General features: G+C 44.7%; 1 protein-coding gene and 1 long non-coding RNA gene across 7 annotated transcripts in view; one reads left to right on the top strand and one right to left on the bottom strand.

Moving 5' to 3' along the window:
* The window catches only part of myo16 (myosin XVI), a 63,475-nt gene extending 38,799 nt beyond the window's left edge, over positions 1-24,676 (top strand). For 3 of the 6 annotated variants that reach the window (XM_061287545.1, XM_061287544.1, XM_061287549.1), the window contains 12 exons: positions 520-595; positions 5,234-5,430; positions 6,884-6,964; positions 8,361-8,566; positions 12,210-12,312; positions 12,934-13,030; positions 13,094-13,376; positions 14,291-14,673; positions 14,758-16,008; positions 19,412-19,564; positions 19,686-19,768; positions 23,305-24,676. In XM_061287545.1, the coding sequence (XP_061143529.1) occupies positions 520-595; positions 5,234-5,430; positions 6,884-6,964; positions 8,361-8,566; positions 12,210-12,312; positions 12,934-13,030; positions 13,094-13,376; positions 14,291-14,673; positions 14,758-16,008; positions 19,412-19,564; positions 19,686-19,768; positions 23,305-23,478 (3,087 nt within the window). In that variant the 3' untranslated portion in view covers positions 23,479-24,676. The other 3 variants (XM_061287547.1, XM_061287546.1, XM_061287548.1) reach the window with 2 other exon arrangements.
* On the bottom strand, positions 13,201-18,483 carry LOC133160025 (uncharacterized). Its single transcript, XR_009715787.1, has 3 exons — positions 18,319-18,483; positions 18,165-18,234; positions 13,201-13,342 (listed from the first exon to the last, which is right to left on the bottom strand). It is a non-coding gene; the product is annotated as an uncharacterized LOC133160025 (long non-coding RNA).
* Positions 24,677-25,637: the final 961 nt, after the last annotated feature.

Here is a 25,637-nt window from a genome sequence, read left to right as displayed (position 1 = left end):
AATAAAAAAATGGCCCCCGAATAGCAAAATTAGCTGCGGTCTGCTTTATGAGCAATGTTACGGAGGAATAAAAGCAAGACGTTGTTTTGAATCCAAATTCATTGAGTCATAAAAGTACATTTACGAAAAAGGTGGAATACGGTGCTTTTATGTCACTGTTCTTTCGGCGAAAATGCAAAACAAGTTGTTTTTTTTAGTCCCGTTGACCCAGGCACCCTCTACGCGGACATAATGAAGAGCCGCCACCTCCATAGAAAACAGAATGTTCCATTAGTTGCTTCTATTATAAAGAATATTAATATGAAGAGCTTTTTTTTCCCCAAATAAAAACAATTTTTCTTTTCATTCCAATAATCTACGTCATGTCCGACAAGTGCAGTAGAACTTCATAATACTTTATTAGAATTTGTGCCTCATGTGTCAGGCCATTTCCTCCAGACGTGATCTTTTTAAAACATACTTTCCCCTCGGGTTTGCGGCGAAAACAATCCTAATTCTGTGTTGTTGTTCCTTTTTCAGATTGCCTATGACCTCACAGGATCGCTCCTAAAAAACAAGGACTCCCTTCCTCAGAACATCTTGTTTACGATGAAGTGTGAGTACTCGCTGAGGAGCGCGCATATGAGCACATTGTTGCGTCAGCGCATACTTGATCACAAAGATCCACTCATGTCTAAACCAACAGGGCTCCAAAACACTCTCTGTCTGAGGGCATGTGTGTGTGTGTGTGTGTGTCACGGCGTATGCTGCAGACAGCAGTGTCTCATCATCATCATCATCATCGGTTTAAAGTCCGCTTTCCAGGCGCCGCTGGGTTGGACTGGGTTCTCGATATGGCCTTCTTCCACCGGGAACGGTCCATGGCCATCTCGTGGTTGATGCCGAGTGCCTCCATGTCGGCTGCCACGGTCACCTGCCAGGTCTTTTTAGGTCGGCCACTGGGTCTTGTTCCCTCTACGTTATACGACATAACTTTCTTCACCCAGTCGTTCTCGTCCTTCCTCACTACATGTCCGTACCATCGCAGTCTGCCTCTCCTCACCACATCCACTATGGCCTCCACTCCCATCTTCTGTCTCAGCTCTGCACTGCTCTTTTCTTCCCTCATTGAAACACCACACATCCATCTGATCATTCTCATTTCTGCTCTGTTTAGTTTGTCTTCGTGTTCTGTTTTCAGGGCCCATGCCTCACTTCCGTACGTCATACTACCTCTAACACAGGCTGAGTACACTTGGCCTCTCATCTTCAGGGATGGGGCCTTAGATGTTAAAAAGGGCATGAGTTCCCTGAATTTCTTCCACCCGCTTCTCACCCTTGTGGTCACTGCTAGGTCCACCCCCCCATCAGCGTTAATCATGTCTCCAAGATAGCAGAAGCTGCCCACCACCTCGTACATCTCCCCATCTACCACGAGCCCCTCTCGCTCAGCTGGGTTTGCTTGGGCGACTTCTCCCCTACACCGCTTGCAATGGAAGGTCTCACTTGCAGCTAGTAGGCTGCCTTTTACTCCACTGCATCTTCGATGTACCCATCTCTGGCAACCCTTGCACCGGATAGAGTTAGCTTGCACTCCCTTCCCGCAAACTCCACATGGCCATGCTCCTGACTGCGATATCACTCCCAGGCCAGCACCACCGACCATGACCTTTGATTTTGCCGCATTCACCTTCATTCCTTTCACTTCCAGGCATGTCTTCCAAGCCGCTAGCTTGCTAGCTAGGTCTTCTCGGCTGTGAGCCATCAATACCAGGTCATCCGCGTAGAGCAGCTCCCATGGTAGTCCACCCCTCACTTCCCTCGATACCACATCCATCACGATAGCAAACAGTAATGGGCTGAGCACTGATCCCTGGTGCACCCCTACCCTTACTTCAAACCCATTACTGTCGCCAACTCCTGTTCTAACAGTTGTGCAGGCTCTGCAATAGAGAGCCATCACAGCCTTTACCAGTCCCTCTTCCACACCCGACTTCCTTAGGGCCCACCTCACCACCTCCCTTGGCACCCTGTCGAACGCTTTTTCCAGGTCGACAAAAGCAAAGTACAACCTCTTCCTCTTCGCCTGATGTTTCTCTTGCATCTGTCGGATGACAAAAATTGCATCTGTTGTACCTTTACCAGGCATGAAGCCATACTGCATCTCGTCCACCTTTACCCGTGTCCTCACCCTCCTTTCCAACACCCTCTCTAATAACTTCATTCCATGCTCCAGCAGCTTTATAGCCCTGTATGACCCGCATGCGAGTGGGTCCCCCTTCCCTTTGAATAGAGGCACCAGGACGCTTCTTGTCCATTCCTCCGGAACGTGCCCCTCAGCGATGACACTGTTACACAGGTCGGTCATCCACTGCACACCGACGTCTCCTGCTGCCTTTAGCATCTCTGCCACCACTCCAGATGGTCCAGCTGCCTTTCCATCCTTCATGGCCTTCATGGCTTTTCCCACTTCTGTCCGTGTGATCGGGTCACATTCACCCTCCACTTCGTCGCATCCTGTCTCACCATCCCAGTCATTCTCCACATTCAGCAGCTTCTCCATGTACCTCCGCCATACTTCCTTCACTTCTCTGTTGTCTGTCACGATGTTGCCATCCTCGTCCTTCACACAGTTTGCACCGGTCACATCACGCCTCTCCTTAACCATTTGCTTCGCTATCTTGAAGAAGCTCTTTTGTCCTCTCTCACTCTCCAATTCACTTGCAAATTCTTTCCTCTTGGTCTCTTGAGCCTCCCACACCGCTGTCCGTGATGCCCTCCTTGCCTCTACATACTGCACTCGGTCTGCCTCCCTTTTAGATTTCTTCCATACTTTATGGCACCTCCTCTTCTCATTCACCGCTCTTTCGACGCTGTCATTCCACCACCATGTCTCTCTTTGTCTTGCTTTACCCTTTGACCATCCGCACACCTCCTCTGTGGCTTCAAGCAGAGCCTTCTTTATTGCCTGCCACTTGCCATCCACACCACCCGACTCCATCATCTCCTCCACTTCTTCTGCTATATACTCAATCTTCTCCCTAAACTCGTTTTTATTCCCTCCGCTATGAAGCTTCCACACCTTCAACTTGGGAGGAGTGTCTGTGTGCATGTATTGTCGATGAAGGTGCCAGATGTGAGGTGTCGCAGCTCCCGAGACACAGACGAGTCGTTGTGCCACTGCCAGCCTTGCTTGTGCGTCCAGCAGCCTAATTGCTTCAATTTCCATGATGTGGCTAATCTTCTAAAGGCCCGGCCTTCATTCACACTTGGCCCTTGTCCCCCTTCCAGCGACCAGGCGAGCGCAGGCATTTAAATCGCAAACAGAAGGTGTTAACACAATGCAGAAATTACATTGGGACGTTCTTTTTTCCTCCCCCTGATTTTCTGGACATTTTGAGGCGTATTAGGGCCACACTGAAAAGGAAAAATAGAGAAAAAAAATGGTTTGCAAAAAATATTAACAAAAGTACCTGCAGTGAACAAGATTGTGTTTGTGGTAATGTCTTATTCTGCAAATGACGTCATTGCATGATCTGCTAATTATGACAACTGATTACCAATTTAGCATGAAATATCTGCCAAGCTGATCAAATCAATCAGAGCTGCGTAATCTTTTTGTAATAGTTCACATTTTGTTTTGTCTCCAAATTGTTTTTTTTTTGTACATTCATTTATTTTTCAAAATAGTATGACTTGATGACATGATGTTACTATCACAAATATATTCTCATAATATTTTGACTATCCTTGTTTTAATCTTTTAATTGTGGTATGGACCATGGAAGCAGAGAACCAAAATACGTCAAATACAAGGACAGTTTTGTTTGAGAAAATGCAACACCATCGTCATTAATTATTCCAATCACATAGAAAGCAGTAATCGACTTTGAGGGACTGACCAACGTTTGACGTTTTGTTGCCGAGCGTAGCGTGACGACCCGAAGTTGGTGCCCTGAGTTGCCCCACTTGACTGGCGCTAATTTAAACGAATGAGAAGCCTCCAGTCCTTCACAGTGCGCCGGTTCTGTTCTGAATGCGGCTTGCGACCTCCCTCGCTAAGCCTTTAAGCTTTTAGAAGTTGATGAGATCTATGTAAGTGATTGCTTTAAATCAAAAGACAATTAGTCCTGAAGAGCTGTCTAATTAAGTCCTTAAAATACTTAAATGATTGTTTTTTTTTTCTTGTTGCTCATTACCTGACTATAATCAAATATTCCATCTCACTCACTTTGTTGCATTTGTTGTTCAGTGAGCTTGATCTACCTATGATATCTTTCATGCTCTTTTATAAGGGGATTTTTGGAGGGATTGTTTCAGTGTATTTATTTATTTTTTTAGTCAGACTGTGGTATTTCCCGGTACCTGCCAGTCGGACTAACATGTTCGTTTTTATGACTCATCAGTCAGCTAATGTTTCCATGGATCTCTCACTTGAATCTAGATATTATGCATATCTTTTAGGTCAAACTACAAATATTTCAGTCTTTCTTTTGGAACTGGCGGAGCCGTAACATGCTTGTACCTCCTTGGGTGCCAGGTCAGATAATTGACTTAATATTCATATTATTTTTTCTAGGTATTTTTTCTTCTACATTTTCCCCTGTTCCCCGTATGGGAGATATATTGAATCTTCATTAGTGTTTTCTGAAGAATTTGTAAAAAAAAAATAAAATAGCCACCCCCCCCCCAAGGAAAAAAATCCTAGCTCCGCCAGTGTCTTTTGGTGGGACAAATAAGTGTTTGTATATCTGTCTGTAAGACTAAGGCAAGCCGGCCTCACATGTTTCCGTGTATCTTTCAGGACCAAGGTTTTTGGATATATATTTCATTTAAACATACTGTTGATGTTTTTGTGTATCTTTTAGTCAGACTAAGGCGTTTCCGTGCATCTTAACGTTGGACTAAGGTGTTTCCGAGTATCTTTTCGGTCCGATTAACATTTTTCTGTTGATGTGTCAGTCGAACTGAGTGCCTGTGGATCCATCAGTCATTTTTTTTTGTCTGTTCTGTGTAGCTTTCATTTGGATTGTTTCCCACGTGTGTCAATTGCCCTAACCCAACAATTAAATGTTTCTAATGTCATGTAAACGTGTTGTTCTGGAAAAGTTCACGTGCTCTCTAATTGTTTACATGGGGCCCTCCCACCCTGACTCCCCGGCTTTGATTCTTCTCCCATCCACCCCCCAGTTTCCACCAATCGCTTGCTTCTTTTCATGCTTGTTTTCTTCCCTGTGTGCTTTGTACCCTACAGCCAGCGAGAGCGTGTTGCTGCGGCAGCTCTTCCTAGCCAAGTTGACTCAGACCGGTTCTCTGGTCCCAGCGACCCAGGGCCGGGTCGGGCTCAGGGGGTCCAAAGCTTCTCTGCTGATCAACAGTACATCACCACCACCACCTAACCTGGCCAGCACGCCTCCCCAACCCCACCGGGGGTACCATGACCTCACCAAGGTATGCTGGGTCACAAAGCAGTGTGTTCGGGACTTACCAAAATAAATCTCAGTAGCCACGGCCTAATTGATGAGTGGAAGGATGTCCGTGATACAACCAGTCATGAGCTTGTTATTAGAATTAGGCGGATGCTAACAATCAATGGAAATAGAACCGTTGTATTTTTAGAAACAAACACGATGGTCTGATTTCAACTACTTCCCACCACAGGCTATTTATAAACCTCTGGGAATTGGATTTGTTTGTATGGACCAAATTGACAACAACAACAAAAAAGTCTGGCCACCCTGCGTGCCCACGCGCACAAGCTTTGTTGGGCACAATTGAGATTAATTTAATTTCCCATTTTAACAAAAGGTCATCTTTCATCAAATGATGTGATGCATTCTAGTCCATTTCTATTTCATAAGTTTTGTTGTTTTGGAAAGCTCATTTCCCTCACGCGCATGTGACTAAAGACACTTCCTGCTCATGTACCCTCCTGGGGTTCCGGCCTTCTGTCTCTGTGGCTCATTAGCCATTTTGTGCACGAGTTTACATAAGGAGCCTTACAACACCCAGTGCTGCCCTTCCAGGCTTGTAGAGTAACACCAGGTAATGCAGCAGCTATAAGCAAATAAATACCATGTGTCGAGTCAGGCATGCAAAACTCATTGTGCTGATTACGATTGCATGGCCACAATGTTGTGCTCATAATGGGACATCCCGAAAGCAACACACTCTGATATGATAACTTTATCTAAACATACTGCATTATAACCTATAATAGCGCATCTATATTTAGCTGATCTACTTGAGAAAGGAGAAAACAGATTTTTTTTTTCTCCTACAAATTCTATGTTAAATGGTAAAACTGTCAGTGTTGTATAGTGAAACTTTTCAAAGACCCAGTAAAGTGGATAAAAGGCTCATAAATTCGACACATCACAGAGAAGACACAAATTGAAAGAAAGATGTGAAATCGGCCTTTAAATTGGTGAGAAATTGACACTTTGCTTCTGAGAAGGCCAAACGTGTGTCTGAGAAGTGCTCTGATGTCAAAACAATTACAAGGTCAGTTGAACTGAGGTCTTGTGATCTCTGTTGAATTCTTCCCATCTCCCATGGTGTCATAGTGGTTTAGTGAACTTTCGAGGAGTCTTCTTCTCATGAATGAAATTCAAATGTCAAGGAGCCCGCTGGAAAGCTAAAGAGCAAGCAATGTGATGCTCGCTAACGTCAGATAAGCTGAAACGATAAATCGACAGCAGTGGTTTGGGTTTCTATCTTCAAATAGCAAAACACACAAAAAAAAGAGCTCGTCCTCAAATTTTACCACACCACTTCACGTGATGCTGTGGGGTTGCCATGGCAATGGGAGCTCGTCTCCAAATCACATTGCCTTCAAATCATCCCAAATCTTGTTTTTTGTAGTTACTCATGCGTGTCTCTCCGACTTTGTTTCAACTGTCAGATCTTGAAGAAGAAAGGCTCCAGCTCCTTCCTTCAACGATTAGAGCGCTGCGGTCCCATCACAGTGGCGGTCCAGCTGAGGGTAACGACATGCACATCCATCACTCGTGCAATAAGCGTTATTATAACGATATTTCTGATGCAGTTCGTATATTAGGTCCGTCCAATCTTGTTTCCAAGGAATCGACATTTTTGGCTCTAGTTTCCTCTTACTTTGATCGACGTAGTCATAAAGCCTTGCGACTTTAGTCACCTAACAATAATATTAGTTAAAAATAGGGAAGCCCAGTGCCTGCCGGTGATGCAAGTCCGGAGAAGGCGCCTTGGAGAAAGAGCGCCTGTGTTTTGAATGAGGCCAGTGTGTTTCACAATCACAGTGACCTTGTGGGCGCATGGTCCAAGAGTCCCCCAGGGAAGGGGAGGGGGGGGAGGTTGAAGAATGATGCTTTACCATGCTTGAAGCCCTCATGAATGAATGAACAATGGACAGCAAGTGCTGTGTGACGTGAATTCCTGCGAATCCCGCCAGCACACGCGTATTCGGCCATGTGAGGGCTGCCGATGACGCTCGCGGTCGAGGGGCTGGAATCGGAAGGTATGCAGAGTGTGAGGGTGACGTTTGGGAAGTGGCCTAGCATGCAGTTGTTGGTGTGTGTGGGTTTAAGGGTGCTTGAGTCCAAAGGATGATTGGGGCAACATTAAAAAGAAAGGACAGGTCGGAATTTTTCAGTATTTCTACTCAAAAGAATATCAATATGATTTCCTCGCATTTTTCTTGTAACACTACACAAACAACAACAAATTATTTTGAAGTTTTAGAACTTAAATCTCATCTTAAAACATTTTTTTCCACATAACATTCGTTATTTTTGGGTAATATTAATTTTGTTTAATTCCATTTGGCATTTGTTTATGGAAAGAAATAATACAATTTTAATCTTTTATTGCATTGGCATTTTTCTTCCAAAGATTTTGCAATTTATTCTCGTACTATTGTATACTATGTTATACTCTTGGTTATCCAAACTCTGCCAAAAATATTGAATTTAAAAATCTTCTTGGCATATTTTGGGTTAAAATCTTTCTTCTTTTTTTAATAGCAACCCATATATTTTCAGACCACATATTCTGTTTTGGGCCACAGGAAGTCAGTTATATCACAACTTCCTTTGGTACATAACTTTGATTTGATAATTTCCCCCCCCTCCCCCCTTCACTCTCGTCATTACTCTTATTCAACACATACTTTCGTGGAAATCCTGTTGGAATTTGACGAATGAAAGACCTGAGGGCTTGAAGATTTAAAAAACGATGTTACACTACCAAGTATAACAGAGAGCCTCATTTTCTTTTCTACTGCGTCAAACAAAGAACAGACTTGATCAAACAGGTGTCAATTTAGGTCTTCAATCAAAGCGCGGGCAGTCTTGTTTCTATAGTAACAATTTTTTGACTCTGCCCCCTCTTCCTCTGTGCAGAACTCACTGTCGGAGGTGATCAACAAGCTTCAGGCTTCCACGGCCCATTTTGTGGAATGTCTGCGCCCCAATGCCAGCGGTCAGGCCGACACCTTCGACAGCTCCCACGTGTCCGCCCAGTTGCGCCATGTCGCCGTGCTCGACATGGTGCGCTCTATCCGTTACGGCTACCCCGTTCGCCTGTCCTTTCCCGGATTCCTCAGCAGGTCAGTGTGACAGTGTGTTTGCAGTTTTGGACATTTAGTCAACATGGAGAGGGTATTAATTGAGAGAAGGTGACAAATACAAATGGTGATCTACTCGAGGGAAGTTGTTGTCGATGATGTCATCTGTTCTAAGATTGACTCGCAGGCAGGCAGATAAGCATCAGCATCCAGAGGTCACGGCAACCTTCCTTGTTGTTGCTGGAAGCACATAAGGACCCGGACTAGGCTCACTTTAGGAGGATGATGGGAGTCCATTGCAGCAAATAAACGCCACTATCACGTTTCTGTGTGTCAGTGTGACACGGATGCATTAAGTGAGTTGCGTGTGAGGTCTCCGTGTTCCACTACTTCAATTTGACATCATTAGCGCTCCTCTTTTCTTCACTGCATTGCTACTCTCACCAATTTACCTCAGCGGAGTTTTCTTGCTATGTCAAAATAGCTTGTTTTGGAGGCTTTTGCCAGGAAATAGAATGGTTCTCTGACATACGTATCTCTTTGGCATTTTACTTAACAGCTCTCCTTCATCTTCACATTCCTACAAGCATTGGAGGCAATGTGGCTTCAAGCTTCTTTTTTTTTTATATTTGCTTTTTTTGGTTCTCCATTCCTCTGTCACTCTCTCATCCCCTGTTATTGTCTGCTTTAGAAAGTGAAGGGATTAACATGGACATTCCTCCCACATTATAAAAGAGGACAAAGCTGATCACATGACCCACCCCCCACACACACACATACCAACCCCCTCACCAAAAAGTTTCCACTACCCAACACCGTCAACATCACATCATATCTCCTGCTCTGGCTTTTACTGAAGTGATGTCAGACTTTCTATTGTGACTAAATGGAGAATAAAAAGGTAGGTAGAAGTTCACCACATTATATATTTATATATATATTTTTTTTGTGGGTATGTATTTTGATGTCCGCATCTAAATCGGACCAGTGGTGAAATGTTTCATCCTGTTAGGACTTTGTAGGGCTCAGTTATTAGAATTGTGTTTTTCATCCATTGAAGCTTTCCCAAAGACGCAACAATTGAAGCAGTTTTCTGCAATTATCTGTCTGTACACATTGTTCAAAGTTGGGGCTAATTGGAAAAACTCTCCAATACACGTTTGTTCTTGAAGGCCCCTAGGAAATTGCACTAAATGACCCTAAAATGGCTGCTTCACACTTAAATGGTAGACTTCCTGTGTCTTTTGATTTATGAGTCCATGAGACTTTCCAGTATGTCTACTTGCAATGGAGGTGCCAGGAAGCTGGCTTGAGGGGCTGAACTTTCCCGATAATTCCGTAATAAGAAAATATTTTGAGGCCCTGTTAGGAATGATGAACACACATTTTTGGAAAAGCAATTGATCAGGCCCAAGTATGCCTATTCCAAAGAAATGAGTCAATTTCAAGTCATCCCCATGAGGAAGGCCTCCTGATAAAAAAAGACTTAATAACGGATGTCAAATCGACTCTGTATTGGGTGAATTTGAAAATATGATCATTCTATAAAGTAAAGGAATTGTGACACATAAGAAAAAGCTTTTCTACTTTTTTTTTTTTTTTTTTACTGAATCATCAACCATCTCTGATTTTGAGGTGATGCTTTTTATTTTTGTTTCTTGTGTTCTGTGTGAAAAGACTCTGACCTTTTTGTCTCAGACTATCCTGACAGTGTCGGAACTCAAAGTGTCATTTTTATCCCCTTCTGGGCTCAGCCTTGACCAATGAACTGTCTCCACTCTCCCAAGGGACATCAGTTTTTATTTTTTTGCCCTACTACTGATCTAATCCCTTTTTCCATTTGTCCCCCGTTTAAGATCAGGTCCCGGCCCTTGACCAAATCCTACAACAGAGCAATAAGTCAGCCGTTAAGGTTGAGTTTTGCTTTGTTCTTGTTAACACACACACACACACACACATGCAGGCCGCTTCCCTAAAGTCCTCGAGGCTGTATTAAGGGAATTGCATTAGTGTCCTGGCAACTGGAGATTTATGAGCAAATCTATTTTACCATTGCTTTTATTTGCCTTTTATGATTCTCTCTGTTTTGTGGCCAAATGTATTTCCTGACAGTTGCACGAGGTCAAATACTGTCTACGTTTTGTGTCACTCTATAAATCCCGGCCTCTCTTTTTCGAGTGTTTGCAGCATTTCTTCACAGAGCACTTCAGACGACTCCATCACATGGAGTTGATAGTGACAAGTGGACCCTCATTGCTCCCGGCTGGCGGATAAACACCCTTTATGTAGCGTGTTTAGCTCCAAACTTTTTTAGTTAATCGTTAGATGCTTAAGTTTCAATTGACTTTGAGACGAGATTTTAGTTGAACTATAAATTGAATACTTTTGGGGTGTTATTTGTGGATCGAGCGACCGCGTAAGGTTTTCTTATCCCCATCGAGGGGGTTATGGGTTTTACACAGTTCTTTTGTTTTTTATGGGCCCTGTGGGGGATAGCGGGCGCTGTCTGCCGAACTGGTATTTCCATACAGGAAGAGGGTTAGCCAGAGTTCAAGCGCAAATCAAGCGAACCCACGTTTGCTTGCAAATGACAACATGAGTGATTTAGATTCACAGCCATCTGCTTGTTATATTTGCTTCATTTGATGTGTGTGACATCATCATCTCTGCCTCAACAATCCCAACAGCGTTATGATTATAAATTTGGATGCAACATAGCTGACATATGCACAAAAGCTTTGACGCCATCCTTTTAATCAGTCAATTCATCAAATACGGGTCGGGCTGGACCTTTTCGTTCCATTTCGGTCTTAAATCTTCAGTACGCTTCCAAGTTGGTGGGAATAGATTGGGGAATACCCGCTTAAATCCATAACTGCAATCTTGGCTTTGAAAAATGTGACTTAACCCAATCCAACTACCAAAAGCTCTTTGTCAATCAACTTCAATGGGTAAGAAAATAGATGACATAGAAAAGACCCCAGCAGTGTAGACCCCCAATACCCCTTTAGTAGATACATTTTAATTGTGTTTTTTCACTGGATAATTGTATTTTGTAAAGATGATTTGTAAAATTAGCACAATTTTTAAATGGAATGACTATTTTGGGAATAATCGTTTCTAAATATGATCAAATTAAATTTGACCAGAATTCACAAACAGTTCACAACCTTCAAAGTCCCACTAGTAATTCAAACGCAGCGGCAAATGGGTTGCTGAGTGAAGAGGGTTAGCACTCAGCGTGTCCTTATCTTGATGTTGAGTGGCTGGACTGGTAATGTGGCCTTTGGAAATCCTGCTGATTTATTGGTCCGCATTCTTTAGAACGGCTTCAAAACAAATCTGCGTTGCTTAATAATCTTTTGAGTGGAGCAGACTTTCCAAAAAGGTCTTTAACATTGACATTATTCTGCCAACACAACCATGACACATTTTTATAATCAAACTAAACATGTCTCACTCCCAAACCAAAAAAAACAAAACAGACCAATGTCTTCATTCTGATGACCATTCATAGCCACAGTTGCCCCGGGCAACCCCAACAAGAACAGATGCTGTTTTGCTGGTCTTTGACCCCCCCCCCCCTGACCTTTGAACCTATTGTTTCTCCCCAACTAAAGCCTCTTGTTCAAGTTGAACACTGTCTTCTCTCCTCTGATGTTTTATTTGTCTTTGTACGTCTCAGATACAAAGATCTCGTTGTGCCAACACTGGGCGACAAGAGGAAATTGTCAGCGGAGGAGAAGTGTCGCTGTGTACTGCAACAGACCAAACTGCAGGGATGGCAGGTGTGCGCCTTTTTCTGTCTTCCCATCGCCAACAAAAGATTTTGTCAAATGACTTAATCCCCTGACCCCCGCCTCCCTGTTTGTCAGAGATTCCTTGGAATCTTCGTCAACACGTTCCAGCTGTCCCACCTCATCATCATTCTTCCCTCGTAGCTGTTCACACACATACATACACACGCACGCACACATGAACAGGGAACCCCTCGGAACAACCCATCCACCCTGCCTCCTCTTGCTCCCCGTCTGCCAGACTGCTGTTGTGTCTGAGCAAGTGACCTCAAGGGTCACATCAGCTGCAGCCGCACTCACTCACTCACTCACACACATACACACGCACTCCTTCACAATGTTGGCTTTTTGGACATCCATTCTACAAGTAGTAGCTGCTGGAAGGATGTCACTCACCCCATCATTGTGATTGTCCCCTCCCAAATACTGTCGTGACTCCTTCCGTCGCTTTTTTTATTTTTTTTTATTTGAAGGAATTGAATGCGGTGTCCACACCCACGCATCTGTCATACATCGCCGCGCTCCAATCGTCTCACAGGTTGCCGGGGTCTCGCACCGCAACTATATTGTATATTCCTCAACCTCATCGTTTGTGTATTTTTGTGTGTTTAGATGGGCAGCAGTAAAGTGTTTCTCAAATACTGGCAGGCAGACCAGCTCAACGACCGCTGCTACCAGCTGCATAAAAAGATCATCACCTGCCAGAAAGGTAAAGATGAATATTGATGACTCGAGATATTTCTTTGTAAATATGTGTAATTCTTCCTTTCAGTGGTACGTGGTTGGCTAGTCCGACGACGCGTCCGGCGGCGGTTGTCTTCGCGGCACAAGGACGAGGGCAGCGTGCATCGCTTCCTACAGGGGGCGGAAGACATGGGCCTACGCACTTACGACTACCTCGTCATACAGAACGCATCTGACATCGCGCGGGAGAGCGACCGCCTGCGCTGCCACGGCAACAGCGGCCTCATCCTCGCCACCGCCCTTGGCAGCAGTCCGCCACTCGGGGAGAGGCCCGACCCTGTTGGCAAGGAGGAGGAGCAACCGGTTAAAAGGTGATTTGTGAACTCCGTGATGCATGGTCATTGATAAATTAGCAAAGTTGCTAAATAGCAAATTCACAGCCAGATTACACTTTGCACACTTGTAACACAGCCCCCGTTACAAAATAATCCGTTTTTCTTCAAACAACCTTATAACTAAACAAAACAATCCAGACCCTAAAGTCTTTTCTGAAGGTTAATTGAAGCTACATTTACAAATATACACTTACGTATAGTCAAAAGCCACAGCATGAGGCACACTTGCACAATCTCATGAGATCCGATACAACAACTGTATCAAAAACATTTGCGCAATATTTTGGATACTAATTTATTGTTGAACAAGATCCCACTGACTTTAAAATGTCCTTGTGTAGAGTGTCCTTGTGCATGTGACATCTGCTGCCTGCCGCAAACACACACACACACAATCACATATTGGCATGTGACTAAATTGGATAACTATAAAAGGTTTCATAAGAAGAATTTTACTGCGAAAGAAATGCTACACATGCTCAGATTCAGTGAAACCAATTTAATATGTCCGCAGGTATTTAAAATTCCTTCCCTCAGCCTTTACGCACATAGTCTCCCACATGCCCCTCCCCCAAGCCTCCTCCGCATGCAATCATAGGACGAACAGATGGTTCACTGAGATTAGAGTAGGAAATATCAAACTGGATATGATCAAATTACTGTTGGGGAGATTAGATCTAAAACATAATCTCTTGTCTCTTTATACTCCAATTGGCCTCCTTAGTTCACATTTGTAGCATGACAGTTGATGTGTGACTGTAATGCAGCATTCATATGTAAAAAAAAAAAAAAAAAAACTTTAAAGGGTGGCTATAGCATGGATGATAGAAGAGTTCATCTCCAATTGTAATTGGACTGTATAGTGATCTAATTATTCATATGACATGCAGGGTTATGGAAAAAGTTGGAAAAGTCCACGAAGGTGCTGGGAACGGGGGAAGGCGAGTCATTCGGCACTTTCGATCCAGCTCGGTGCCACTCCCCCTGGCTATGGAGAATACAACACACTCCACCAGCGGCCCGGCAGTCAAACCAGCGCTGCAGCAAGTAGCTCACACCAACATGGACAATATCGGTTGTTGTGCCACTTCCTCGCCTCGTAAGCAACCTCCCCCCAAACCAAAAAGGGACCCCAACACGCGCTTGAGCGCGTCGTACGAGGTGGTTAGTGCCGGTTTGGTGATGGCGGTCAAGGAGAGTCCCACTCCAGAAGGCTACGCTTCACCAGCTGGGAGTCCCCCCAAGTCCCAGCTGTCCCCAACAGACCCCGCAGGTACATGCACTTGATTTTAGAAGACATGACAGATGGTTGCTAGTCTGTATATTGCATTTCGTTTTTTTTTCCCCCGTTTTCAAGGAGAAAATGTTCTCAACTTTTCCTCAGGTTCTAAGCCCCGCCCCCACAGCGATGACTATACCACCATGAGGAAGGTGCCCCCGCCCAAGCCTAAGCGCAGTCCCAACACCAAGCTGACGGGCTCGTACGAGGAGATCAACGCCGTGGCGCCCCTCCTCCACCAGCTTCGCCCCGCTGACGTCAAGACAGCGCTGCTGTCGCGCACCAGCGGCATGATGCAGAAAGCGGCCTCCCTAGATGCCCCACAGGGCTTTGCGCTAAGTCCCTACCAGGTCCAGGACGAAGAGGACATCTACATCGAGATGCTTGGCTCTCACCCCCGAGCTCGGAGCCTCCAAGAGCCACCCGATAGTCCGGAAGAAGCGGATTCAGAGGCCGTCTATGAGGAGATGACCTTTTTTCCTCCCGATGATGCTGCGCCTCCACCCGCCGCTGTAACCAAACCAACCAAGCTGGAGGTTCTCAACTTGGGCCTCTTTACATCCGGCATGTGTCGCCCTCAAAGTGAGGAGAATAAACGAATGACATCAGGGGTGATGGCAGCTCTGGACATCGCTCACCTAACTAACGCGGCGATCAGCAGCGCTCCCAGGAGTCAGCATGGAAAGGATGGCGGCTGTGACATTCCGGCCCCCTTTCCCAACTTGCTCCCGCATCGACCACCGCTCCTGGTGTTCCCGCCATCTCCCGTCACCTGCTCCCCTGCTTCAGACGAGTCTCCCCTCACTCCTTTAGAGGTCAAGAAGCTGCCAGTGTTTGAGACCAATCTCAACTATTCTGCAGGTCCGGACAGCCCACTGTCACCTCAATATGTGCGCCAGCGGGCCGACTCCTCCCCAAGCCTCACCGTCCTAATGCCGGAGAAGAAGGCTACCCCTCCACTAACCCCGCCACTTCCTCTTTCTACCACAAGTGGTCCACCTCCTCCATACAGACCACCTTCACACTTCCCCTTCCCACCTGACGCCGGCTTCCTCACGCTGACGCGGACCGCTTCTGTCACCCAATCAGACTCCTCCAAGGCCGTAAGACCAAGTGTGGAACCACTGGGCAAGCCGCCTCCTTACTCCCCGGGGAAGATGAGCCGCCCGGAACCTCGAAGAGCTCACTCCTGCTCCTCATCGCCCTTGTTGTTCAACCCGGCCAATGGAAGACCCCTCACCAGCCCCCTAGATGAGCTCAACACCTTGTTCAGCACAGGACGCAGCCTGTTGAGGAAGTCCTCAATGGGTCGCAAGAAGCGAGATGGAGGTTCGTCACTCCAACATACATTTTTAACGTACAGTGGAACCTCCGACATCAAATTGTGTTCCCATTCCCAAATATCAATATCAATCAAAGCCCTCAATTCATATGGCGAACCCTCGAAACAGCCATTCACCTTTGACGCCATACTACACGGACATTAGTTTTTATAAGTCTCGAATTTCAAAACCAGTTATTCATCATTTTATTGTGTACATAACCTATACTGTATACAATATAAGTCATTGACAGTCATAATGGCCCTCTGGCGGAAACAATGACTGGGGCCCGTGACAAAATTGAGTTTGACACCCCTGTAACTAAATATTAATGAAAAGCAACAACAGAGTCTTCTTGTTTTCATAAAGACAGAGAAAGCAAAAGATAATCCCATGCTAAGGCTTGGTGTGATCCACAACATTTTATTTTTCCAATAATTAAAGCCCAAGCACACGGTGGCGTTATTCCTAGAAAAGCCCCCTCTAACCCCACAGGGACATTACTGAATTGTACATTGATCGACTTCAGAGGTTCTACTTGTACAACATAAAACAAGACCATAAAGCTCCTCTCATCGTTTTTCATTGTCTGCACCGACGGCACCCAGTGAACCCATAGGCCAGATATACATTAGCGTGGGGGTGATGGCAAGTTAACTTCTGCTTTATTGTACTCTTTCACCATGGCCCACTCAGTCTGCTTTGATGTGTGTCTGTTGTGTGTTGTATTTACTCTAGTTCTTGATTCAAGTCTGGAGTTGATGTATTGGGTGCTGGGTGATTACCTTCTGCACTGTACTGTAGTGTAGGGGGCAATAGATAAGTAATAGTCCTCTGTTTTTCATTGTAGGTGTTTCATTTTTCTCATTTTTGAGCGATGTTCTAGCCAAGCACTCTATTTGGCACATTTGAGCGAGTCTATTTATTCCAGAATATAGCTGCAGCATCCTTTGGTGGGTGCATCGGGATAGCTAACGAGCTAGCGGGCTTATCTCGCCATGCGGCGTTACATCAAGTAGTAATTTAGAGCATAGCGAACCTGGGGATGCTGATGGAAAGGCTGACCTTTATGGTAAAATGGGGCAAAACATATTTTCCCACATATTATCATTGTCACAACGTGTTCCTCACAAATCCGTCACGCCCCCTTAAAGGCGACCCCCTTCCCATCGGGAAAACAAACAAGATCCGCATCCATGCAGCGAGCGCAGATAATGAGTAACAGCCATCGCTGACCTTGTTGTCTACGCTGCCAGCTGTGGCACATTTCATCCTGCTGCCGCTGCAGTGCGTGCGCAGTAAACAGTATTATTTGAGTGATTTGTGAAGATGTCCACGCCTAGTTGAGCTTGCGGTGCATCATCACGTTTAGTCTTACCATCGCTTCACTTAGTGCTTGTGTGTTTTTCCCAGCAATATTCTTGGAAAGTCATATTTATGTGAAATGGCTTAGACTATTACTGAAACAGCACTCAAAGATTGGATCTATAGTAAAAGCTAATTAGATGGCGAGAACAGTCCAGTAAAAAAGTCCATAAACTACGAAGAATAGCACTGTAATTACTGCAGCCCATGGGGACCCATTAACGCAAGTCAGTTTTAAAATGAAAATGGACAAAAATATAAAAAAAAAACAATGATTTATCCGTTCCTCTAAAACGTTGCAGAAGACCGCAAACAGAAGCCGGTCGTAAACCAAAGACTCTCTCTGTTGAGTTTCCTCAACACAGAATGCATCCAACTCTCAAGTACGCTCCAAACCAATTAAAGTCCTTGACCGAACACGACTTCACCATATTTGTTCGAGACGCTTTTACGCTCAAGTCCTGTATGGGTCATTCGAGTTTCTGCCCCAGGGCAATCCAGCCTGCCGGAATATACAAAGTGGAAAATTTGTTGAAAGAAAAACAAATAGCTAGGCTAATTTTTAGGGGTGTGGCGACAAGCCATTCGAACCGAAAAATATTTTTCATTTCAACCGTGTAAGTGCGTCAAAGTCCACCTGGATCTAATTGTTCCATTTTAAAAATTGGCAAGATGGAAACTCCATGCAATGCGTAAATTCGGTCAAATTGATATTGTACTATACCACACCCAACCAGACTTGAAACGACCCAATGTCCGACATCCCAGGATAGTTTTAGAATCAAGTTTAATTCTCACAGCTGTCGAAAACACTCCAGCCAAAGGAGAAACTGTCCTCCCATGCCGTATTCGTCCGAGTGGCTGTTTCCTGGAGGAGTATTAGTTGTGGCGGGCTTAATTATACATGAGCAGCAGAATGATGAGGATGCCTATCAAATATTTAACAGCTCACTCGTGTTCTACAGAAGCCAGTCTGACGGGCCAAAAGCGGTGCTCCGGGAGACCCGGGACGGTTATCTAAGAGGTTCTCGAAATTGCATTCAGCAGAAAGTGCGAGACTCCGTTGCCGTCACAGGGCTTGTGTATTTGCTTCCCTGAGGGTCGCCCTCCATCACGTTGCCAGAGCGTGTTCAGGGGGCGAGAGGGTGAAGGCCTTATAAGAGGCGAAATGGGAGCTCTGGCGCTGACACATTGGCCTGAAGTGTGACGTTGTCAGCTTTTTTTTCTTTTCCTTCACGGGCGAGCACGCGCTCCTACGCAGGCACTGTGTTGGCGTGATGGAAACTGGGTTTGTGACAGGGAAGCTGACACTTGAGGGGGCGGGCGGTGGGGATCACAACCTTGCTGTTATTTTGAGTAGGCCAAGCAAAGCGGCCCACTTAGATCTGAGAGCGGCGGGATGCCAACGGGCTTAACAGGATGCTCCACTTCCGTTCCCTCTCGGCCGTTAAGCGGCTCAGTGTGATACCTGATGCCAGGGGCGGGGACAGAGGTTACAGTCGCTAGCCTCGACATTTCTGTGAGGAGCAGCTGCCTCCCTCATCCTCGGGGAATGAGCAAACTACCGGAATGCCAGCGGGAGAGGGCAGGTGGTCTTGGCAGGCTGCAGGAAATCACTGTCATAAGACTCAAAGTCTCCACCTCCGCCCCCTTCCGCCCCGACGGCGGCATTCCATGCCAGGGATTGAACCCAACGCCAGCTCTTCGTCATTGTCGTCCTGTTGTGATTGGGACATTGACTCATCTTTTCTCACGTCTACTGCCACCGCTTGCTCTGCCTGCGTTGCCCGTTATCACGTGGCGGCCTACCGGGAACATGAGTTGAGGGTGGCGGGTTTATATTTAGGTGCAATCACTGGCGTTGGATGGATGAACTGGAGGGGGAGGGGCGAAAACATATTCTCAGAATGGGATGGCCAAATGCAGCTGAATGAATCCTAAATAGTGTGACTGAACATACAGATGTGTAGAATGCGGTAGACAAAGCCACAAAATTCGCTCAGCAGACACATTGTCGACTTTACGTGCGAGTATGTTCTTTCCAGGTTTTAACTCCAACATCAATTTACCTGGCCGGGAAGAGTGTGGCTCCGCCCCATCCTCGCCATCACTGCAGCTACAGGACAAGAACGCCAACAATCATGCAGTTCACTCATCAAGCCACGCCCCCATTGAGAACGGCAACCAGATCTCCAATGGTAGACTTTTTTTGCATTTCAAACTATTCTTTCCTTTCGTCGTAAGGGGACTGACAATCCTAAATCGATAACGATGTCTTGTTCAAGTCATTTCAGACGCCTCATGTAATTGTGTGCTCAGGTTCACTGGAGGATGACAGTCACGTCAAGTCAAACATGTCCACATCTTCTCTGCAAAGGCACATGGATAGTCACCATATGCAGGTAACACACACACACAAACACACGTGCATAAACTTCTCGTATGTGTTTGTAATAAAAGTGCAGTCGTCCTTAACTTGATTTATTTTAATCCTCTTCACAAGAGGCGACTGTTGCTTTCTGTTGTGACCTTATTAAACTCGAGAATTTAGGAGCACAAAGAGTAGGCTATTTACACCACAAATAGGCTATCCCAGATAATTTCAGATGAGTGTGTTTTTAAGTGAGGTTAAAACTTAAATCATCAAGTGAAAACTAAGTTTTAAAAAAAGAATACACAAATGTAGACGGCTGCAATATTGTGGAGCAAACACATCAGAATCTACTAGAACTTCTTTAGTGCTTTGGTCGGGTGCTGCTGATTTGGCTAACAAAAGAGTTCAAGTTTATAACAAGTAATACATAATAGACCCCACAACATTATGCCGTATTTTCCGTACTGGCGTGCACATTTACAAACTAACATGATTTAAGTTGAAATGTATTTAGGTTTCAGCTGTTATTGTTTTTGTTTACATTGTGAGCAAAGTGGCCTCCCTGGGGCAACATAAGCAACCCGTGACGTGCAAGCTTTCCCTGCCTCTGCACTCAGGTGTTTGGTTGCAGGATTAAGTTTAAAGCCTTGAGCGCAGACACGCACACACACACACACACGTTTGTTGTCAATTTTAAGAGTGAACTGTTCGCCCAAGTATAGCTTAATGTTTACCACACTAATATCTCTACCCAAGCAAAACCACCATTTTTGTCAGATTGCCCCTAAACTAGATGGCCATATGAGGAAAACAGCCTCCCAGCTGCTCAGTTTTTGGTGGTAATAGATCTTGATTGCTTGGGGTACCGGCTCAGTTCAAAGTTCACTAGTAATAAGATCAAAAATCAATGTGCGACAAACCCCACCGAGTCGCATGCGCTATTAAAGTCCTTGAAGAGTGCTTTCTTGATCTATGATCATTTTGTCGATATGTCTTCATATGTTTACCCAATGACCACAAGATTATCCTTTTATCCTTTATCTTCCAGAGGGGTCATCTCAATTTTTCTCCATTTGGAGCTGGGGCCGCCCTCTGATCGACGAGGGTGTTGCGCGGGGGGTGGGGGGGTGCTTACTGGAAGCTGCAGTCCACATATAGGGATGTGGTGAGTCCGTCCGGAAATTCATTCTGTAACGATGCTTCCATCGAATCCATTGTGCGTTCATCAGAGTGCTGATGGGAACCCATCTTTGGTGGTGAAATCATTTTTCTACAGAAGTCTAAGATCATCAGTCATGGTTTTTATTATTTCAGGGGCAATTTTTGGGGGTCACATTGAAATAAGCATCAATGCTTTTTTTTTTCTTTTTTACATTAAAACTCTTCTGGAAACGGATCCCTACTTATAATTAACATCTGATTCCAGAACAAGTGATTCTCTTTCTTATCTGCATCTTATTTTTGTGCATTTGTTTTCCATCAGGCATTTTTATTCAGCTTCTTGGCTATTGTTAGGCAATTAGTGAAACAATATCTTCAAATTGTAGTAAGGACAGTCATGGTAGGCTCGTCCGTGTTTGGATACTACGAGGTTCTTAACTTAAGAACCCTCAACTGATGGAATACATTTCATGAGGCGGCCTTCATAATTACCCTATGGCGACCTTGGCGGCAGCTGTGTTTGATAGCCCTTCTCTGTTTAAACAGGAGATTCTCTCTGTTGCAGAAAGTCCACAAAGTCCTTGTTGTCCTAATGTGGATTGGAAGAACTTGACTGCGCTGCTCACAAAATGACCTTGATTTTTCGGGTTATACAGGGACGCGAACTTTGAGGCATGCCCGCTCTATCAAATTCTCTCTCGCTCGCTCTTTTTCTCGTGTACAAGGTAGAGCACTAATCCCTCCGGCAGCACCAGCCAAAAGTTTAGAATGGGACTTCTATGAGACTTTTATCTTGACGTTGGGTGAGAATGTAAAGGCAGTTTTCACATTAACTGAAAATATTTTGTTGATTTGAATATTTCGATTTGTTGCCTTGAAATTTTGAGGTCCCTTTTTTTGTTTTACACTGCTGCTCATTACAAGTCATACAAGTTATAGTCTAACAGTTAATCATCAACTTATTTTTATGAAGCACTACCTAATTATCAGATTTGTTTGTGCTTTTCAGTTATGTAAGCAGCTGTATAAAGTGTAACCAAAATATTACAAATCCCTGCAACACTACCACCAAAGGTCACAAAGCGTAATCAAATTGTTAAACGAATCTGTTTCAAGACTGAATTTCAGTCCTGGCTTTCGAAACTAAATTGTGCAGGTAAAAGAAATGTTCACTGTCATCAATAAACTACAACCTCCATGTTCTATTCTGGTATGTATCAACCACGCTCACTCCTCTTTCTGGAATTACTGACCGAGGCAGGTTGGAATTCCCATCTCTGATTGATCTACCAGAATATCCACTCACAGATGAGTGATGTACTCTGTGAATGTGTACGTGCGAGTGTGTGTACATTTGGATGGTCCACGCTGAACGACCCCGACTGTAATACACGAGCCCTTTTGAGGCAATACATCCAGGAGATGTGAATGCGGTGCTATAGAGCTGTCAATCAGAAGGGGAAATTCCCCGCCCGCTCCGCTGACGTTGATCATCTCGGGAGAGATGGCGACATCTCCATCTTCTTTCCGATAGAAATGATAGCCATGTCCTAATTTTCCCAGACTGTAGGCGTCGACTCTAATGGCTGCCTGATTAGAGTATGACACGTGCTCAATCTTTTTGCTCCATTAATTTGATTTTGTCTCCTTGCGTAGAACTTCCATTTGCTTGTCATTCATGCTGCACTTTGCTCCCAACCTCTAAATCATCATTTTGTCGTTTAAGGTCCTATTTGACCATAAAGTAATTACAGGGGAACCTCTAAATTCATGTAAAAGCTGTTCACTAGGTTTTGAAATCATGATTAGGGAATAATGGAATTCGAACAAATCCATTCCGGTGTTAAATTGATATCCTTTCTTCACTCTTTGCCATCTCCGCTACCTTTCTGTGGTGGCATCACAGAAAAATATGTTAAATTGAAAAAAGCTGAATGAAGAGCCATGCCCATTTGGAAATTAAGATTTACTATTTTTTAGACTCAAATACAACCCCAAAACCGACTAAAAAAAAATTGCAAGTCTGCTTTATGATCCATTAAAAAATTACAGTATTTTACCCAATAACAAGTATTCTTGAACCAGTTTTATTTTTTGACTCTTCTAGATGACACCGTTAGTTTCAATGAAGTGGTTTGAGAAATGGAAAATAGGTAGAGTTGAAGGGAGGGTGCTATCTAGAGGAGATAAAAAATACAACTGGTTCGTGAAGCAAATTTGAAGCTTCATTTTCCCATCAGTAAGTCATTTTGGGTTTCAGACATTATGTTTGAAAAACCCTGCCTGAATCAATAGTTTCATTAAAATGCATGGTTAAATTCTGAGCTGTTTGGCTTTAGAGGTTCCGCTGTATTCATCTGGCCGGTCAGAACCGACACACTTTCTTCCTCTGTCCAAACGCAGGCTTTCCAGAGGCTGCGTCTTACCAACGGGGATGCGGGCACCACGCTGCGAGAGCTCCTGCAATGGCGGCAGGCGCACTGTGAGGGGCGGAAGGGTTGGAAACACCGTCCACCCCCTCAGTCTCCCCCAGTGCCGCCCGCACTGCTCCGGTCCAGCAGGAAGAATTCGCCATGACGTAGGACGCGAGGATTCGAGAACACCCGATGGAGTGGCCTCTGAGCAAAGGACGCCCCCTAACCCTGCCACTTACCAAGCACTTTGTGACTCTAAATAAATGCGTGGAAAGCAGACAGCATTAAGATTCCCAGGGACATGTAAATATAGACATATTTATTTTAAGAATCTGGCATGGTTGGTGTGAGAGGTCAAAGGTCCATCCTCCCCCCCCCAAAAAAGGTGCTGCTGATTATACTTGATGAGCTTTCCAGCGACTTTTCAAGTTTACACGTCAACCAAGGCCTTTCAACACACTCCAGGTTTCAGAAATCTCTCGCTGAGTAGCCTTGCATGCCAACAGCGGATCGGGTGAACCTCAGTAAACTCCAAAGGTGCATTTCTCTCCGCCGCCGGCCTTTGACAAACGCCTCTGGACGAATGCCTTCTACTGCACTTTGCTTTGTAGTAAAAAAGAGATCTGACACGACAGTTAGAAATACAGCATGGCATCACTTGCTCTGTCAGTGCCAAAGTGTCTATGATAGCCCTTAGAATACCCAGCCTGTTCTCATTCCACGTCCTGTGAGGAACGTGTTGAAAAGTGACAGTGGAAAAGAAGCAGATGACCAGAATCTGCCCCCTGTTACCCTCCGTAGCGGTTGACCCCAACTGACAGACCCGATTCCCGCCACCCTGCCGCCCTTTGGTGTTTGACCTCCTCCCTCCTTGTTAATGGCTCCGAGTAGCTGTACGGGTGTTTCCATGGTAACTGCTGTGTAAATAGTGAGTGGTGTCCAAGCACAGAGATGAAAGGATGTTGACCGACATGAAAGATTGCCTTGGGTTCGATGCAATGACTGAGGTTTGTTTTAAAAATGTGAATACCTTGTTTTTAAGAATGTCGATGGCAATGAAATTGTTTTTATTCTATTTAATAATGTTTCAGCCCTCCCTTCCCCTGGCCTGCCATTTTGTTCTAATAACAAGATATGTTTGCATTACCTTAATAGGCCTGGTGGTGCTCAAATAACGGCCCAAATTTTTTGATGGTGGGTCGGAATCATTAGAACCAAAACGTATCGATAGCTTGAAATGATTTCCTCATTCCTCGTGATTGTCCTCAATATGTCTGATTGATTCGGTGTGACCAATCAATTGTGGCTCCATTCGAAAGAACTCGATTTCCTGACTCCTCAAAATAAACAACTGAAAGTGCTTCTGATAGCAAAATAATTTAGAAATATACAACTCCAGGAATTACGACGTATTTTCTCACAATCGTCACATGCTTTCTATTACCTACCGCATCATTTAATCATTTCTTGGCAGACAGTCAACATTTGGATTCCAGTTGACAAAGTAACCCCCACACGAATTGATCAAAGAAGAAGAATGTGACGCAACAAAAGAAAAGGACAGCCGTGAAGAACATTTTGTCATCACTTTTCCTCAAACAAGACAAGTTCCCACCATTCCAATCTTGTCATCTTGCCAGAGTGGACGATTCTCCATCGACCAATTCACGGACGGCAATGTGTAATCATTCTTTTTATCCACACCTACACACTGATAATCGAGGAACCGATTTATGGTAGCGTTAACTCATCAGTAGGAGTAGTTTTTAGCCAATGCTCTCTTCATTCTTCCTTTTCAGATTTGCAGGAAATGTAGAATCTGTCCAAGCAAACTGACGGCGTGAACGCTAGTCATCCATTTTCCACTGCTTATCCTGTTCAAGCGACTCTGGAGGCAAAAAGGTGGACAACATCCGCCATACACACCCATCCCTCCGTTTTCTCCAACACTTTAGATTTGTCAGCAGTCAGTTAGTGAGTCTATAGAAACAACCATTCACATTTCAACCTGTTGGTCACTGAGCGGTAATCGATTCAATAGGGGTTGCACAAAAGGCAGCAGCTGTGTAGTATTGCGCTAGCACTGATCTCCCTTTTTCCAGCGATGAAGAAAGATGGGTGTAGCATATCAAAATGTACTGAAAACAGTTTGACAAACATTAAGAGCAATAGTAAGGTCAGTTGGAGGTTGCTATGGTTAGACAGGCATTATTATTATTATTATTACCATTACTAGTGTTTCTATGACCACACGTCAAGCAGATAAAGGCCCAGCTGTTAAAACATGCTAAAAAGATTAGATGTTATACATGACCGACTGCT

Source organism: Syngnathus typhle, linkage group LG9 (genome assembly GCF_033458585.1).
Source record: "Syngnathus typhle isolate RoL2023-S1 ecotype Sweden linkage group LG9, RoL_Styp_1.0, whole genome shotgun sequence".
Classification (NCBI taxonomy): domain Eukaryota; kingdom Metazoa; phylum Chordata; class Actinopteri; order Syngnathiformes; family Syngnathidae; genus Syngnathus; species Syngnathus typhle.
Note: the sequence above shows the minus strand (reverse complement) of the source record. Positions and strands in the feature narration are given on the sequence as shown.